Source organism: Tachysurus vachellii, chromosome 8, assembly GCF_030014155.1.
Source record: "Tachysurus vachellii isolate PV-2020 chromosome 8, HZAU_Pvac_v1, whole genome shotgun sequence".
Classification (NCBI taxonomy): domain Eukaryota; kingdom Metazoa; phylum Chordata; class Actinopteri; order Siluriformes; family Bagridae; genus Tachysurus; species Tachysurus vachellii.
In genome coordinates, this window is record NC_083467.1 from 18,638,460 (window position 1) to 18,658,549 (window position 20,090).

At 36.1% G+C, this 20,090-nt stretch overlaps 3 protein-coding genes across 5 annotated transcripts in view; 2 read left to right on the plus strand and 1 right to left on the minus strand.

Moving 5' to 3' along the window:
* raph1a (Ras association (RalGDS/AF-6) and pleckstrin homology domains 1a) overlaps positions 1 to 7,563 on the minus strand; it is a 60,862-nt gene extending 53,299 nt beyond the window's left edge. For 2 of the 3 annotated variants that reach the window (XM_060876731.1, XM_060876728.1), the window contains exon 1: positions 7,324 to 7,562. The gene's annotated coding sequence lies outside the window, so the exon portion shown is untranslated. Of the gene's footprint in view, positions 1 to 7,323 lie in introns of all 3 variants that reach the window. The other variant, XM_060876730.1, reaches the window with a different exon arrangement.
* Positions 7,564 to 13,212: 5,649 nt separating this feature from the next.
* Positions 13,213 to 15,126, plus strand: LOC132850694 (uncharacterized). The gene is made up of 4 exons (XM_060877357.1): positions 13,213 to 13,385; positions 13,853 to 14,164; positions 14,270 to 14,391; positions 14,851 to 15,126. Exons 1-4 carry the CDS (start codon positions 13,280 to 13,282, stop codon positions 14,926 to 14,928), a joined length of 618 nt encoding a protein of 205 aa, XP_060733340.1. The 5' UTR covers positions 13,213 to 13,279; the 3' UTR covers positions 14,929 to 15,126.
* A 1,151-nt stretch (positions 15,127 to 16,277) lies between these two features.
* cd28 (CD28 molecule) lies at positions 16,278 to 18,369 on the plus strand. Its single transcript, XM_060877358.1, has 4 exons — positions 16,278 to 16,402; positions 16,491 to 16,835; positions 17,726 to 17,865; positions 18,152 to 18,369. The coding sequence occupies exons 1-4, from the start codon at positions 16,354 to 16,356 to the stop codon at positions 18,236 to 18,238; spliced, it is 621 nt and encodes a 206-aa protein (XP_060733341.1). The 5' UTR covers positions 16,278 to 16,353; the 3' UTR covers positions 18,239 to 18,369.
* The last annotated feature ends 1,721 nt before the right edge of the window (positions 18,370 to 20,090 follow it).

Genomic DNA, 20,090 nt, shown 5'->3' on the forward strand with positions numbered 1-20,090 from the left:
CATAGCAAATGGGAAACTCATGAGAAATTTGAAAGCATAATTTTAATGGAATAATTTAATGGAATAAACTGAGCATGGGCTACAGTTTGTGTGGAGTCTCTGTACACGTTCTCTGTTTGTGTCAGCATGGGTTTCCACCAGGTCCTCTGGGTTCCCACCTCCTATTTACATGCCAGTAGGTGGACGGGCTAAGATAAATTGCACCCAGGTGCGAGTGAGTATGTGTGTGTGTGCGCTTGGAAGACAGAGAGAGAGAGAGAGAGAGAGAGAGAGAGAGAGAGAGAGAGAGAGAGAGAGAGAGAGAGAAATAGACAGAGACAGAGACAGAGAGAGAGAGAGAGAGAGAGAGAGAGAGAGAGAGAGAGAGAGAGAGAGAGAGAGAGAGAGAGAGAGAGAGAGAAATAGACAGAGACAGATACAGAGAGAGAGAGAGAGAGAGAAATAGACAGAGACAGATACAGAGAGAGAGAGAGAGAGAGAGAGAGAGAGAGAGAGAGAGAGAGAGAGAGAGAGAGAGAGAAATAGACAGAGACAGAGACAGAGAGAGAGAGAGAGAGAGAGAGAGAGTGGGCCTGGCATCCCATCAGGGTGTAGTCCTGCCTTGCACAGTGCTTCTGGGATAAACTCAAGAGCCACAGTGAACCTAGCCATAATAAATTCAGAGTTACTGAGATGATTGAATGAAAGCTTTGTGTTCGTAAAGTTCCAATACTGAACAAGATCATCATTATCAATTTAGCTCTTACAATGCGGCTCTACAAGACAGCTCACAATATATAAACAACCTTAACACGCTAACTAACACTCCCGTTACAAACAGTGTTTGTGCTATAAGTGATACCAAAGCCAAAAACATCTGGACAGATCCCATTAGCCTTAATGCTTTCTACATTCTTAGTGTTGTGTTTAAGCTATACTGCTCTTGGCCTGTCCATGAGATTGAGTGTATATGGGATGAAGACAACCGCCTCTGGGGATGGAGTGGACATGAGACATTTCTTTGTGCCTGCTGGGAGCCTGACCTCAGACACAGACTGTTTAGGAGTTTAAAATCTCCTCATTTTGAAAACTGACTGTAGAATTTTCTCAGCAGAAGAACTGCACAGTGTTTAAGTGACCTTCAAATACAGCTATAATAAAAGAGACTTGATTTAGAATATGTGTTAATCCCAAAACAGATCCATGTTAGTTCATTAAAGTGCTTATTTAGTAAGAATTATGCCTATGAATTATCTTGAAGCCTCAGTATTTTTGTCAATTTTTCCACATGTAATAACTGTCAAATGTAATGAGGAAGCTACAGCACTTTTCTGACACACACATACACAGTTTGCTGACTAAAACAAATTCACTACCTGGCAGTCATGACTGTTTCTCCAAATCACTGGGTGAGAGGACATAAGCACATTTCATTGCTTACTCAACAGAGACTCGTCACAGTGCAAATACCCGCTAGACAGGGCACTTCATAAACAAACTGCTGATTCACTGTGAAATTCGTCACAATTACTAACTGAACACCTGGTTCAACTGAACAGAAAGTTGAGCACACCCATGACTTCACTTCACTAAAACCATTCTCCATGAAGCCAATAGCATATAAATCTTACCCTGTGCCCCAGGGCATCACTGACAATCAACTTTGTGGAGAACAAGGAGCAATAAAACCATTTTAATTCCAGTGTCAACTGAAGTTGATCTAATATATTTAATGATTTACTGACATGAAAATCCATTGCCATACTGATCCAAAAACTGAGTGTGATGTGAAATTTTTGGACACTTAAAATAAATAAAATTCTAAATAAAGGTGCTATATAAATAGATATTAACTGAAATATTAACACCTAACTAAACTCACATGAAGCTGGCAAAATATTTGGACTGAACATGAAGATGTAGTTAAAGGTATGTGTTTAAAAGCAGAACTACTAACCGAACCCAATAGCCTGCTGCTGCTGCTAAACAATAATTCCTATGTTCACTACATTATTTCCTAACATAGGCTAAAGCTGTGCTCTAGTAATTTGACCCACTCTGATAGACATTTAGTTTTAAATTACTGTCACCTTTACTAATAATTTAGTCATGCTAAAATTGTAGGTTAGAATCCCTGTTCATTACTGTGAACACAAAATCGTAAAATTCTGGAGGGAATGAATGTTACCCATAATTCTAATCAATAATTGATTTATAATTGGTAGAAAATGTAGTAAAATTAGTGAATAGCAAAATGAGGTTTTGTGATCAACTCATTCGCAGTACAGATCAGCTATGGAAAATATACACACGCATGGTGAGGAGACACAGAATTAATGGCTTGCCTACTAGGTCACGGTTACAGTGAACTCAGTTTGGATATTTGGATTGGAAATGGTGCATTCAATCTGGCAACCAACACTGAAATGTAATGATATACTGTACAGCCACTGGGGAAAAAAATTGGCACAAGCTGATTAAAATAGATACAAGTCGCTAACTTCATTCAAATGTTGTAGCGATGTCTGATATTATTAATAACATGTCCACATTTCATATACACAAGAGCAGTGGTGTTCAATATTATCAGGAAAGTGCCAGTGTGGGTGCAGGTTTTCATTCCAACCAAGCAGAAGCCACACCAGAGTCTACTAAAAGCCAAGAACAACTGATTAAATATGTGGAATCAGGTGTGGCTTCTGCTTGGTTGGACACCGCTTTACTAGAGTAAACTGCAGTGTTGTTTAATATAAAGTGTTTTATTCCAACTTGCTTTTTGGTCAAATGTTTAGTCATTTTTACTCTTTTCATATATAGACAGCACATAAGTACACATAAGTACATTCCCTGATGGAAATTGTAGTGCTTCCGTAATCATTTACAACAGTGATCTACAAAGATGGTACAAACATATGTCTATGCTGAGAGAAGTGCATCAGTCATGATCACAGTACACAGCTTGCAGATGGCAGCTTACAGCTGGACTACTTGTCTGAGGTCTCGGGCAACTGTACATGAAATACACTAACTATCTAAATCCGCATGGCATATGTTATCTGCAAACAATACTGCACAATACCGCACAATACTGCACAATACTGCACACAGTGTAAACAGTTCAGTCAAAGCTTACGATGCCCACCTGTATGTGAACCAATGCTGTGGTAAGTTTTTTCTTCAGTAGACTCTGTTTCCCCCTCGTACACTGTGTTGGTGGGAGGTTATCACAGCCTCCAGTTTCACTTATCGGAATGCCAGCTGGGATTCATGCTCTGTGAAAGATCAAAAGATGGCTGCCATGGCTGACAAAATCTTAGTCATAAGCCCAAACATACTCCACTACAACAACAGAGCATTTCACACTTTGTGTGTCTCTTGTAGGTTTTTGAGGACTCCTGTATTGTAAGAATTTATATTCCTCTATTCCCTAAATCAAGGCTCTGGGGATCTCCACAGCTGAATACACCCTTCTTTCACAATTACATGATGTAATCTCAACAAACAAAGCCAGTCCTGGAGCCGGTACTCTGGTGGAGTCCAGTTAACTGCTGCACATCTGCTATATGTAGACAGCTTAACCATGAGATACTTCATTTTAAAGTACAGAAGGAATTTTACCTAACTTCTATTTAATGTTTGTCGTATGTGTTACTAATACAGACTATAATTTCGGCATGTTTCCTTATACTAAAAGAAAAAAAAATAAAACGTTGACCAGTGGAAATCTAATGGCAGTCAATGAATGCTGATGGGAATAATAGCAGGATTTTTAATACAATTATGAATGATCGTAGAAATGGTTCATGAATTATTTAGATGGAATTAGAAGGATTTGTGCTTATGCGTTACCATGGTAAAAATATAAACATATAAGTATTTTAGTTACCCTATGATGTCGCATCACAAAACGTCTAAAAAAAACCCATAATGAATCAGAATTACTTTTTAATATACAGTATTTCTTTATTGCTGGCGATCTGATAAACTACATTAAAGCAGATTTGGTAAGGCATTCAGTCAAGACGGTCTTATCCTGAGACTAAAATAAATATAGTAACATTTAAAATGTCTAATGACTTAAATATTAAATGATAACAGCCTTTAGACTTCTATTATGAGTGTTTTTAGTAATTGGGTAGTTCAGAAACATTTGAATTATTCTATGAGCTAATCGCACCTATACTATTAAAGCGCTGGATAAAGATCAAATAGAAAAACTTTGGACTATCCCTTTAAGACAAAGATGCATGTGAACGGTCTGTCATCCAATGCAAATCAATATGTGGAGAGACCTGTTGGGGCTTCAGGCAGTTCGCTTCTACTGTGTGAACTTTTTACAGGAATCAAACTATAATTTAAAATATCTGAAGAACTCCATAGCACAAACATCCTACCTTTTTCCTCCAAAGGCAAAGGTCAGAGATGTAAAATGTTTCACTAAGGACTTTTACTAAATTCGGGGTCTGCCATACCAAAGAGGCTAGAAATGGAAATGTGCATTGATTTACAATCACACTATCTGGTGTCACACCAGAAGAGTCTGGTTTTTCTTATGTCTTTTCTTATGTCATCCCAAGGAGTTTTTCTGTACCACTTTTGCCTCTGGCCTACACCTTAGGGCTCTAAATCTACATCTGGATTTCTCTAAAAACTTGTTATTGGCAATGTTAAGCACAATATACAAATAAAATTCATTCCAGTTGAACTGAGCTGATCTTCCACTACATCTCTATATAACCATTTACCTTCCTGAAAGTTTTTATATGACAGAAATGAGAAAGAATTGTACTACAAACACTGTTTTATGAAAATATGTCTTGAATACAGCTTCCCCAGTTTTATGTTCACATTACAATTTCATTGTTAAATTAAGTGGAACAAATCTCACTGCTAAGGGGCAATGCCAGAGAAATCCATTTTGGACATTTGAACAAATGGACATTTTTTCTTCATAATTACAAATGCAATGTATTTTTAAAATGAGAAGTAAGATTTTAGTTTAGTGGTCAAATATATGCAGATAAAAGCAGTCCAAGTACATAAACATAGTAAATGAACAATAGTAAAGCATTATATTTGTGGAATAATGAAATAAAACAGAAGACAGTATCTGTACCAGGCAATACCGTGTTCACTTATGCACTTTGGGAAATGCACTTCATGACTCAAACATTCAAAAAAATAAAGTACAGGGCATCAGAAGATTAAATAAACCACCTCTTAATAGCAATAATTACACAAAACAGAAGTACAACAAGATCCCGTTCAGAAGCTGACAAGAAATAAGACATAGAAATAAGAAATAGTCTGGCTTTGCTCTAATTCACAATGACAACATTTATTAATCAAGCTTGTTTTGGGAGTGTTGTTAGCTGCCACTGAAATATGCAATCCGCAGGGTTGGCAAGTGATTGGTATTTATGAGCCCCCTTCCTACCATTTGCCCTCTATCCATGGTGTCATGCTTTTCCCCCCAGACTGACCAGTATTCTTCTGAGCAAGAGTTGTAAATATACAGGCTAATCGTCCTACCCATTCACACTGAAAGCGTCTGTTCACTGCTGGCTCTGCAGACCTGGCTCTACACACCTCCATAAGCAGCAAACAAAGACAACAAAGTTTCTTCATTCATTCCAGACTGTGTCTATCTACTCTGAGCCAAACATGGATATAATTACACACTCAAAAACCAACCTTTAACAAAAAACTTAGTCTTGAACTGTTCAAGACAAGAAATAAGAGAGTTCAATAAAAGCAACAGTGTGTATCATCTTTCAGACCCCAGACAGCTGGATGACCTCTCTGTAGGTAACCTCAAACAGCCTCGGGATGATCATAAACCTGCTATTCTCTGCTGTTATACAAGGTTCATAAGTTAACAGATATCTATAATAACTTAATAGTAAGATGAAATTACATTAAAACCACATACCATATATGTGTGTGTGTATATATATAGAACAAATAAGAGAGAGAGAGAGAGAGAGAGAGAGAGAGAGAGAGAGAGAGAGAGAGAGAGAGAGTGAGAGAGATTTTGCATGTAATTGTTTCATACACTTGAGCAGAAGTTTGTATACACAAAGGACTGACAAAACACAACAATGGTTAAAGTCTGTGATTAAATATTAATAGTAAAAAAATGCCAAATCAAAAGTTTCCATCTCTCTTTCTGAAAGTGATATAAACACTCCTCCTTTACTCCTTTACTTTAATAAATGCCTTGAATCTTTTTTTTATCAATTAGAAATTCATAATCATCCATGTTACACTTTTGGCAGGCTTTGTAAACAACAAGAAGAGAAAAACACAGTGCATGAAGACTTGAACATTTGTGTGAACTCAAAAGAGCTACAAACGACTCACCTAACATCAGAGATTCGTTCCAACGAGAAAATAGCAAGTGCTACAACAGTGACATGCTGTAGTGAAGTGCAGTCCTTAATTAGTATAAAAATAATTAGGTTAAATGTAGTGGATAAGGGCCACGCTGGTCTCACTGAAAACAGAAAATGTACTGCAGGCAGAAGACAACTGCAATGCAAACCTGAGGCCACTTGACACAATGCTGGTGGAAATGGAGCCTGGGCCTCCTGATGTTTACTGCAAACCAAGCAGCTGCAGTCAGAACCCTTATGGCTGCACACAACATGGGCTTAAAATAATCATGCCTGTCACACCCCTTGTAGTACAGGTCTCTTATTTATTTATACATGAGCGATTCGACAACGCAGATCGGATTGATGTTCAAACTAAAATGAGCTGCTTCATGCTTCATGGTTAAAATGCAATGCGATGGTCGATGGTGGATGGTGGAGGCAGTTGAAACACACCCTGCACAGATGTGGGGTTTGCACACACACACAAACACACACACACACACACACACACACACACACGATCTGAAATTGCAGGTTTTCTGCGTTTTAATCATATGTGTACACTCAGTTTTCTCTGATGCCTCCATCCAGATGTATGTACACAGTATATAATGTCTGCTCGAGCTCCTGTCACTGCGCGCGCGCGCACTCACCACACACACTCTCACACACACACACACTGTCAGCGCTTTGACATACAAAATACAAACGGTTTCATCCGAACAACACCGTTTCCACATCTTCCTCGTGTTAGTTTTCCCTTTAATTCGGTGAGATTCATTAGCCTGTGTGTTAAGCTGCGCCTTTCTCTGCTAGCTAACAAGCTAATGCACTTAGAATAGAATAAATCTCCAGAATACACACGTTACATCTGCAGGGAATTCATTTCCAGGGCTATGGAAATCGTTTCTAGCAGCAACAAATAGACAAAACAACAAATAGGGCGAAGACAAACAGAGCGACTGACCGTTATGGATCCAGGATGACGGTTAAACGCTCGTGAACGGGAATCAGCAGCTCCACAATGGATTTAGAGGAAAAAACCCGACGTGTTGATCGAGTCTGCTGTTAAACACCGTTACCGTATTCACAACCGATTGACTTGAGAGGCTCCTTGGGCTCGGAGATGCATTTATGCTCCCGTTTCCGTTCCCGCACAGATGGGAGCTGCTGCTGGACCGATGCGCGTTCACGAGACTCCGCTTCCTGTCCAGCCCTGAGATCCGGGCCAGCGGCTTCGTGAACGCGCGCCTGCCCTGCCCGTGTGACGTCACCGCGTTCACGCAATCGCCTTCAGAGGGTGTGACGCTGCACCGCGTGGATCCTCCTCATCCCACTATTATTCCCATTCTGATCCCGGTGTGTTTACTCGGGAATCATCTCTCATCACACACGGAATGTCCTGTTGCACTTTTCTTCACAGCAGGTTCCTAAACCTTTTTGTGCATCCTTTATCCCAAATGGATACACACATTTTTATTTTTTTCATCCCATTATGAATTGTGAATTCATATTTATTTAAATGTTTGCTTTCTTTTCTTTTGCTTTTTTCCCCCACTGAGTCAGTCTACATCATAGAGGAGTGGAGGTGTATGCATGGAGAAATTTACTGCAGTGGAGCTTTTACTAAGAGAACCGAGACATGAAGCTCAAACACACTGTGAATGGGACCTCTGCAAAGCACCAGCACTTCATCTGCACGGCTTTGACATCACATGGAAATTTGCACATTTTATTAATGTACTATACACCAGTGTAGCATGTCAGAATAATGCAAACAGTTAAATTACTCAAAAGAACTCCCATCTCAAAGAAGTAGTACACAAAACCATTTATAGCAAAATTTGTACACTGTACAGTATTAATAAAACAAAAGAGGATACTGATGGTTTCTCTCATGACCCAGTTTGTAAACTGGTAAAACACAGTCGCGTGAAACTAGATGAGGAAACCCCTCCTTTACCTCTTTTCTTTTGCATGCTCCATGTGGTCTTGAGGACAAAAACCTCATCCTCATTACATTTGTCAGACTGTATATTTATAATCACACTCTCCGGTGTCACCCATATGAGGATGAGGTTCCCCTTTGTGACTGGTTCCTCTCAAGGTTCCTTTATTTACCATCCATTGGGAGTTTTTCCTCGCCACAGTCACCTGAGTCACCTCAGACTTGCTCATTGGGGATACAGTGATACCTCGAGATACGAGTGCTTTGACATACGAATTTTTTGAGATACGAGCTGTGATTCGACCATATTTTTGGCTTGATATACGAGCAAATTTTTGAGATACGAGCATCCGAGCCGCCGCCGAAACAAAGATCCCCAGCCGCCTTCCCACCGCACACGACAAGCGACGGCCGATAAACAGGAAGTCATTCATTCCCTATGGAGAGTCGCAAAGGCTGCGTGAGGTGCCGACCATCTGCGGATCCGTAATTTTCGGATCCGTTTTAAGCGTTGGATCCGATAAAAAATTTAACTTGTGCGACTACACCGCATCCGATATGCCGACCGGACAGGTTTTTATTAAAACGACCGGCAGATGTTAGTGAGGCAAAAAAGCAATGACAAAAAAGGCAAAAACAAGTGAAGAGAAAAGCGATGAAGATAATTAAGCAAAATTAATGTAAAGAAAACAGAAATTGTAGCAATTAAGTTCAGTTAAGTTAAGAGAAATCAAGCATCGCGTTAGTTCTGGCAGGCCACGTAGTCAAGCGTGCATCAGCTGTTAATCAGCTGTCCACGGCGCACCAATCCGGTTACGACATCCATATTACCCGACCATTTAAATTCCCATTCATTGAGCCGCTTTCTAACGCTTCGCTGCTGCTGCGATCTAAACTCCCTCCTCCAACCCCGACTCCACCATGCCGGAACCTTTGTTCGTTGTACCAGTTTACGTTATAACTCTCCACATATTTTTCTCTCTCCCTCTTTCTCTAATTATTCAATTATTTATTTATCCATTTACTATTTTCCTTTCATATTTTTAACTCTATGCATGATTAATGGTTCTGTTATACAGGGGATCTATTCTATTTTCTAGTTGCTGCTCTCCCCGCTCTAAATACAGTTTAGTTAAGTTCCATTTAAGTGTAAATTAGCATTAAGAGTGTACAGTAGCGAGTAAGTGAACGAAAGTGAAAGTGTAATTCCTCCTAACTCCTCTGCCTGTTTACTCCTCCCTCAACCTCCGTGCGCATCATCCGTAAAGTAAAAACCAGTTTATTTTTTTAACATTCTCTTTTTATTACTGTATGTTTTTATACAATATTTGTCATTTATATATACAGGTACTGTACATTTTGCATATTCAAAACACATAAACAAAACAACCAGAGTGGAACGGATTAATGGGATTTCAATTAATTTAAATGGAGAAAATTGCTTTGAGATACGAGAAATTTGAGATACGAGCAAGGTCACAGAACAAATTAAACTCGTATCTCGAGGTATCACTGTAAATACAAACACATTTAAATATATCTAATATTAATCTCTATATTATTCTTTATAATAACCTTTTAATAACCTATGTTAATGTTCTGTAAAGCTGTTTTGAGACAATGTCAATTGTAAAAAGCGCTATAGAAATAAAATTGAATTGAATTGAATTGAAAACAAATATCATTTGTCGTTTTACTAGTAAAGGTCTGTAGAACGCTCTAGATCAATGGTAACTGGACACGTTAAAGTAAACTCTCAGGCTGAATTGGATTGGATTTAATGAAATGGTTCCAAACATCAATAAGTAAATACAATTTTATGCTACACTATATGCACATTGCTACATGAAAGACATATAATAAATAGTAAAGAAAATTACAGCTAAAAACTGTACTTAAGTTAAATTTAATACAGTTTTGAAACAAATGTACACTGTGTGATCCAGTTTCAGTTTGTGTGTGTGTGAGCGGTGGTCTTTAAAGGAAACATGAGCAGCCTATATATAGGGGAATACATTGTGATACCATGCTCACTTTGCTCTGACACTACACACAAACCGCATCAGAGAAATCACAGCTGATGAGTCACAACCACCCAAACCAAAAGTAAGACCACTATAGTAAACATATATTTTGCACCCCAGAGCAAGTCACTCTGCTGATAATGAATAAACAAAACAACTTGGCCATACCATGTTGCTGTTTTAGATCATTTTAATTGTTATTTGGTCTCAGTTATACAGAATCGTCTTTGTGACATGATGTTGGAGGGAAATAGCCTCAACTGAAGGCCAGGCATTTGATGAAATGACCTTGTTCATATGCTTGTTCTGTGTGTATCTTGCCACCATGTGGTTGACATTAGTTATTAAAAGTTTAGTTTAATTTTAAGTTAATTTTAGTACATTCACTGCAAATAGACTGACAAAGTAATCAGACATCATTACAGATAGTTTACAAAAAGGCTAACAATATTACAAATAATATTAAGCAAATATTTAATATTAATATTAAATATAAGTTTAATATTACAAATAATATTAAGCAAATATTTAATATTAATATTAAATATAAGTGTATATACCCTGTTATACAGTATAGGTGTATCTAAATAAATTTAAATTTTGTGGAAATGTTCATTTACTTTTAATTGTGATGATTTTGGCTCACATTTAACAAAAACTCTAAAAAAATTGAATATGGTGACATGCCAATCAGCTAATCAACTCAAAACACCTGTAAAAGTTTCCTGAGCCATCAAAATGTCTCTCAATTTGGTTCACTGGGCTGCACAAGGAAGACTGCTGATCTGACAGTTGTCTAGAAGACAATCATTGATGCCCTTCACAAGGAGGGTAGGCCACAATCATTGCCAAAGAACCTGGCTGTTCACACAGTGCTGTATCCAAGGATGTTAACAGAAAGTCGAGTGAATAGAAAAAGTGTGGAAGAAAAAGATGCACAAGCAACCGAGAGAACTACAGCCTTGAGAGGCTTGTCAAGCAAAATCGATTCAAGAATTTGGATGAACTTCACAAGGAATAGACTGAGGCTGGGGTCAAGGCATCAAGAGCCACCACACACAGACGTGTCAATGAATTTGATTTCAGTTGTCATATTCCTCTTTGTGAAGCCTCTCCTGAACCACAGACAACGTCAGAGGCATCTTAGCTGCGCTAAGGAGAAGAAGAACTTGACTGTTGCCCAGTGTTCCAAAGTCCTCTTTTCAGATGAGAGCAAGTTTTGTATTTCATTTGGAAAACAAGGTCATAGAATCTGGAGGAAGGGTGAAGAAGCTCATAGCCCAAGTTGCTTGAAGTTCAGTGTTAAGTTTCCACAGTCTGTAATGATTTGGGCTGCAGTGTCATCTGCTGGTGTTGGTCCACTGTGTTTTTTGAAAACCAAAGTCACTGCACCCATTTACCAAGTAGTTTTAGAGCACTTCATGCTTGCTTCTGCTGCTTCTGTGTTGTTGTGCTTGACTGGCCAGCAAACTCACCAGATCTGAACCCCACAGAGAATCAATGCTGTATTGTTAAGAGGAAAATGACAAACAAGAGACCAAAAATTACAGATGAGCTGAAGGCCACTGTCAAAGAAACCTGGGCTTCCATACCACCTCAGCAGTGCCACAGACTGATCACCTCCATGCCACACCGAATTGAGGCAGTAAATAAAGCGAAAGGAGCCCCAACCAAGTATTGAGTACATATACAGTAAATAAACATACTTTCCAGAAAGCCAACAATTCACTAAAAATGTTTTTTTCATTAATACATTTTTTGAGATAGAGAATTGGTGGGTTTTTGTTAAATGTGAGCCAAATCATTTAAAAATTTCACCACACAATTAAAAGTATGGAGGTGTGTGTACTGAATTTATATCATACACGAGTGTCACTATTTGAGTTGAATTACTGAAATAAATTAACTTTTCCACGACATTCTAATTTACTAAGATGCACCTGTATACATACACACACACACACACACACACACACATATATATACACATATATATATAGTGTGTATATACTCTGAAACATTTAATCACAACCATTTAAATGTTATTGAATTGACTACTGATTTAAGAACAGAAAAAAAATTCCATTATACTGATGTAAAAGTTTAAATTCAGCAAGCAGTCTTTTCTTCATATGGAAAAAGATCTAAACCACACCTAAAAATTGTCTATTTCCTGTGAAAAGTGCAATAAAACAATCTATAAAAAAATGAGAAATACCCCAGTGTGTGCCACGTTATGATGTGACCAATGAAGGGAAAGTTGTGACTCATTACCAAAGGTTCTTCAGACCCCCCCCCACACACGAGACCTCTTCATTTCATCAGAAAAAACTAAAATAGATGTTTCTAAAAATATTCTGTTATCAAAATTTGAGTGCGTAATATGGAAAAGTCTCCTTGTCATAATTTATCTATTTCAGGAATAACCGACAGCATGTGCTCTTGAATTTAACACAAACATTTCTTTTTTTAAAAAAAAATTAACATTTCAATTTGTATATTATATTTATATTGTACATTATATGTATATTTATGTTTATGTATATACATTATTTTTCCACTTATATTTTCATATTTTATATAATTTTTTTATATAGTTTATACTTTTTTATTTATCTATCGCCCTTTGGTTTTGGTTTATTTTTTTATCCTAAATTGCATTCCTGTTTTTATGCTTATATACAGGACAGTTGCAAAAAGCATTACACTGCATATCGTACCCTGTATGTATGTGTATGTGACAAATAAAATTTGATTTGATTTTGAATTTACAAATTAAAATTGTTGTCTTTGTGTTAGTTAGATCTACGTGTAAATCGATACAGTTTATATATTCAAGTCAGCTGTTTTAGCAGGTGCATTCTGACTTGTGTGTCCTCCCATGTGCAGTCAAGAACAGGAAAACGGTGTTGTCTATTCTTCTTTCACTTGCGAGAGGCAGCAATGCAGAGATGTACGTCGACGGGTTCGCTTGCATTATTGTGCTTCTGTACATTTCTCCAACATTTTTCTGCTTTCACGCCAAAGACGGAGAAAAACACAACTTATGCATCAAAGGTTTGTGTATTTTTGTGTACTGTTTGTGTACAGTATATGGATAACTGCTTAGTTTCCGGGCCAATATAAAGAGAAACAGTACGTCAAATTATTATGCATTTATTAAGTTGTGATATCTCTGAGCATGATATTGGTCTCTAGAAAGAATAGTTTTAGAAAGAAAGAAAGAAAGAAAGAAAGAAAGAGCAGTACATGATACACTGTATATATACGATACACTGTAAATAATGGTGATATTTTCCTCAAGATTTCTACTGATCCTTTTAAATAACCTTATCTATATAAGTATTTTCATTTTCATTTATATTTCCAAAGTAAAACATGTCACCTGTAGTGAAAGTAAAAACCATAAAAAAAAATATAGAGAGGAAAGCGGTAAGGATAGAGGAGGAGGGTAGTGACAGACCACATCCTGACACCTCTCTTCTGTTTTACCAAAACAACATCTTGTTTTATTGTGTTTTCAGACAGAACCCTGGTAATACAGACAGTGATGTCAAATGTTGACAATGCTTCCATCAACTGCGGAGGTCTGAAAGCTAATAAGGAGAATGTTCGCATCACACTATACAAAAAGACAGAGCTGCATTTTACAGATTTCCAAAAGACTGTAGTAGCAAAAACTACAAAGGAAAAGCAAAGGTTTAGTGTTCATGTTATGAATGACACTATATATTATGTGATAGACATGCCTCAAGTCAATGACACAGGCTTGTACAACTGTACAGTTGCACATGGAGACACTTCCAAAACAACGTACACCTATCTTCTTGTTAAAGGTAATGTATTTTCACGTACAAGCATAAGCCAAAAGAAGCACTCAGCCTATGTCTAAATGCATTAAGCCTGTTAGTGAAACTATTATACGGGTTATTGTTCTACAGAACCAAGTCTTCAGCCCTGTCTTGAAGAGGGACACTCAGTGTTTTGGATAATGCTTGCTGTAGGCTGCGGGTTACTGGCTTTGTATAACATTATCCCTACAATTGCCTGCTGCTCCTTTGCTGTGAGTGTCTCCACATATATGATCCGAAAACAACCTACAAAACAAACGACAAACCATGTATTGCATCTTCATTTATATCTTTAAGTTTAGATCTGCATGAGAGCACTGAGAAAAATGACCTGAGAAAGTGAAGATATCTTGAATATTTCAATTTTTATTTGTTACTTGATACTTACCTGTTTTCAGATTTTCTTATTTTAGTGGAAGATAATTTGGCTTCTTTTTATAAATTAATGTTAAAAATGAGAATAGCTATATAACCAGGTTTAACAATCTTAGATTCTGTTTATTTTAATCATATAAGAAAGTAATAAATATTAGTTCTTAATAAGAAAGGTTACATACTATATGCATCAAAATATTTTCGGTTGCTAAAATATTTTCACAGTGAGATGTATAAAGTTTAACACTATTTAGATATGCTATACAAAAAAATCAATATGTTTCTTTCTGAACCAGTGGAAACTCCGGAATCAGGACACATACCAGAATGATTACTTCAACACAAGGCCGGGAGAATTCTCAAGAGTCAAATAAGTTCAGCATCAGCTCCAGCTGCCATTCATCCACTGGCCATAACACTTCTAACTGACCAAGAAAATCCAGTCACCTTAATAAAAACATTGTCCTGATCATCTAAGCATCATTTTTTATATGTGTGTAATTTATTAAAATACTTTGTGAATATGGACTTACTGTGCAAACTGTTCAATAAAACAAAATGTGTGAATTTGACCAGTTGTATATTTTATCATAATTCAAAACATTATAACGATATACTTGTCTAAATTAATGTTTACAAAAAGTTAAGGTTAACGGTTAAATAGTAAAAAGTAAAATCTTTTACTTTTATTTTTTTTCAAGCATTTATTTCTTTGAGACACGAAAATATCTGTCTTCTACTGCAGTGAGCTCTATTCACATTCTGTATGCTTTATGCAAAAGTCAGATACCACTCTATTGTTTTCAATCAAATACTCTTCCAGTGTTTTCTGATCATTATTTGGTGGCAATCAGCAATAATAGGACAATATATAATACGTAAAAACATTTGTGATTTTCTTTTAAACACATTTTCCCATCATTATTGCTATCAATATGACTTATGCACAAATCTTTAAATATTTTATTTATCCTATTGAACTTTATGTTGACCTGCATAAAAAAATACTCCATGAAATTGGAATAATGTTCTGTACATTAATTATAAAGTAATCTATATTTTTGGATTATATCCAAAAAATATATATTTTTGAATATCCAAGGGTGGGGCCACAGTGCTGTACTGTTACTTTATATCTGCAGAAAATGCACAGAAATATATAACTTAGTATATGACTTAGTATTATTAATAATATATAACCGTATATTCTAATATTAATATAATAATAATAATAATAATAATAATAATAATAATAATAATAATAATAATAATAATAATAATAATAATAATAATAATAATTGTTTTGATTCTAGACATCGTTATTTGCTAAGATTTAAGCGTAAATGTACTTGTACATGTAATAATATAACTCATATATAATATATCATCTGGTCACATTTATTCCATCAAAATAATGTTCTGAAAAAAGTACGTAAACGTTGTGGCTCAGAATCCTTAATTTCATGATTTAGCACAACAATTTCAAAGAAATACCACATTACTCTTTCCATTCTTAGCTATCAGAGTTTCATTTTGAGTTAAGCACAGAACAGTTCAGTTAGGTTTGTAAATTTTGCTGATATAGTGCTTTTTGCAATTGCTCGTTCAATGTTTTTCCACCAGTTAGCTGTAAACTTGCATCACGTTTGTCATGCAAATGTAAAAAATGAGCACTTTATACAGACGATTACCGTCAGCTTGAGGTTTCCTGCCACAGTCATGATGTCACAAAGGTTTCCACAATAGTTTGAAGATTTTCTACATAAAAAGACAATGGGAAATACCACCAGTGTTACACAATGATTGCCTTTGTTATCACACTGATCGTGGGCTTGCCACTGGGGCATGGTGAGTACTACCTATAGAACTACCTATGGCATTTTATTAGAAATATTTTGAAATTTACTGATAATTATCTTTTTCTCTGTTTCTCCAGCATTCAGTGTTTCTCAGCCATACTTTGCCGTTGGGGTACAGGGACAAGTGTCTTTTCATTGCACAATTAACGCTAAGAATCAGCCAGAAGAAATGAGAGTGTCTGTATATAAAGGACAATATGGGGAACAAAGGATCTGCAGTGCCTTTGTCAATATATCAGATCCTCACATAGAGACAAATGGTGAAGTCTTCTGCAGAGGTAATGTAAGCAAAGGCCAAGTGGACCTGACCATCTTCGGCTTGAGGGGAAAGGACACTGATATTTATCGATGCAAAATAGATTTGCTTTTCCCACCACCGTATGTTGGCAAGTTTGGGAATGGCACGCTGGTGTATGTACAAGGTAAGAGATGCTGCTAAGTCTTGCATTCTATTTCTCTTTATTGATCTCACTCTATATTAATGCTTGTCCATACATTTACCTGCTAACCTACTTTATTTGTATATAACTATAAAATACTTAATCTTACCTGAACCTTTGGCATATATTATAAACAAAATGCTTAAATAATTAATTTTACTGGCTTTTTGGAAGTGAAGTTTAAGTCACTGAAGAAAAAAAGTAGTATGTAGACAAATTGGTAGAATTTGACTTACATTTTCCTTTAATATTGTATGTGTATATACTCTGTGGTCACTTTATACTTGTAAATTCCTGTAATTGGCAGCACTGTCGAGTAGCAGTAAGACATGGTTATGTATGAGTGTTTAAATCTTCTAAACTTACTACTGAACATTTAAGAATGGCACATATGACTGAACACTTCATAGCTAGGTTTTTAACATTGACCTATAGTGTTTTTTTTATAGGTTTGCTTAGTAAAAGCAGACCCAGCTGAGACAGATAGGTCAGTGTAGGTGTACCTAACAACATAACCAAGAATTAATGTAGTGTAAAGTCTGTAAAGACGGACAGCAAAACACCTTGTCAGGACTCTAGAGGGAGCCAAAGATAAACACAATTTGCCTTCTTAATCTTGTGGTTCATTCAATGGAAACGGGGCCTCCCCGAACCTCATACTGGATTCAAAACACTACCAAAATAAAGCTTCTTCTTGACGTCAGTAGCTCTGTGTCTGCTTTGATAGAGCTTTGATCTCTCTATAGTATTTTGCTCCGAAACTTTTTCCATTTGGTAAAAGTTTCTAGCCATTAAAACCTTTTTATCTTCAAAATGTCTTTAACGAATTCAAGTTTATTTGATGTAATGAATAATCTATTTTTCCTTTCCAGAGAGCCCAGACTGTCCCCCTCAACACATACAAGCTAGGATTCAGGAAATCCCCGAGAACAAATATGACCAAACCCTTTCATTTCCCAACATTGTGCTCTATGCTATTCTCATAACCACCACCATCACCCTCATTCTGCAGGTATATTATACCTTCTTTAGACTACTTTTGCTACTACCACTTCTACTATTACTACAATAATAAAAATTAGAATAACACTTTATAAATCACCTTACAATTTCTGTAACAATAATAAATCAAACAAGAAAGAAAATCAAACATCAAAGGTCTGGGGTTAAGGTTGGGATATCAGAAAGTGTAAGAGGTTTTCTAAATGAAAAGGGGAAAACATCCAGAGGCACTCTACAATTTTCTAGACCAAAGTTTTTTTATGTGATAATCATCAAATGTTACTTTTTATTCCCAGGTGATGAAAATGATCTTGAAGCAACGGAACTCCAAACACCTGACACAAACAATTACACAGAAAGGCAATTACAGTAACTTTTGGTGATATGTACTATACTTATCAGTGATATTCATTTGTTCCTGCATTACCAAAGAATTATACTCTTATACTATAATAGTAATAAAATATCACTATTTCCTTTTTTATCTGAAGGCAGATAAATATGTCAGCTTGTTGCAGAGCTTCCTGTGCAAATTTCTTTCTAATTTTCAGTGGAAAAGAAACATTACATGTTTCCTATGGAAGTGTACACAATGTCACTCAGTCAATAAAAATCTGTAAAAAAAAAAAAAAAAAACAATGTCTCTGTTTCCTGTAAGAATTAACCACCAGATATATTCATTACATCATAAATGACTTCTCTCGAGTTGGTACTGAAAGAAAATTTGACTCAGACTAGTAACCCTAGTCTGTTTTTCTCTGTGTGGTTATTTGATTCAGTTGAACGCTGAGTCTCAGTGATAGGAATGATTTCAGTTTAGCAATGCCGACTCATGTCATCATAGGAAAATAAGAGTTACCTACAACATTTATGTGGCACATCCTGTATCATTTTCAGTATGTATGATTTACATGAAACACTATGAATGTTCAATTTGCAAGTTCTGACAAAACATTAGGAGCACCTGCATCATAAATCATCTAACAAGGCAACATAAAGCATAAGAGCAACAGATATAACATATGATTTTTATTCACTGTTGAATAGAAGTTAACAGAGATCTTATCTTCTGTGCAAATCCAGTCAGGCTATATGGGTAATCGAAGATGTTTTTAACCTCAAAGCAAGTTTCAGAGAACATAACCATATTAAAGAATTAAAATTTTTATTATAGAATTAAGGTCATTTTTAGAAGAAACTGCAAATAGTGCACATTATAATAAAACAGTTTTACATTACAACAGGATTTCTTAGTTATTAGTCATGGTTTTTTTGTTCCATATGGGGTCCAACAGATGTAATGAGTAATAAGTGTTGAGATATCAGCACATTTCAAAAGTACATATGCAGAAACTATTAGGTATGTTAAGTGAACTGAAGATTTTAATGTGTCTGTCAATCAAAGTAAAATATAAAAGTGAGGTATAAGTTAGAGAACCAATTCAGTTAAATCTCACAAGCCTGAATATATTAAATGTGTATCTAAATGCTCTTCTTGGGCCTGAATAAAAGACTTGATGAAAGGAAACTTCTGTTCAGTAAGAGGAAGAAACAAAAAACACAGAAACTGTACATTTTAGTATCAAAGCATAAGTTTTTTGCAAATGATATTTTCCTTACTTCTGGCCAACTATGGCTTGTCCATAAGGGTAGGTAGAACTGAACCCCACCATACATATCAGCAATTTAACAAATATAAAAGCATTCTACTACATATCAGTGTTCTACTGATTTGCTTTCTAGTCATTCACAACCCAGCAATTCATCCATAGAGTTATTAATACACACACCAGTAACTGCTACAAGCATTAATAGATGTCCTTTGGAGAATTAATAAACCTAACCTATGTTCAGGGTTTAGGACAATGGTCAGGGCATTTTCCAGTAGATTGTGACCTATATAGTTAATCGTGACAGCCGCGCAACCTAATTTTGTTTGAGGTTGTTAAATATCACCCTGCATCACCAGAATCTATGGTCATAAGCTGCTGCTGGTATTGAGCCTTAACAGCAAAAAATAAAGTAAATTATAATGAAATTTTATCCCAGTCCATTAAATATGACTGATACAAAATTATTTTTAATAAAGACACACTTTTATTTTCGCAACTCCATTTTCTATCTTAGATTCGTTATCTGCGATCTCTCAGTTTGGCATAATCAGTTGTTATCTTTTAGTTTATACAGACATGACAGAAATCACACACATTCATACTTTTGTGTGCCTCATCATTT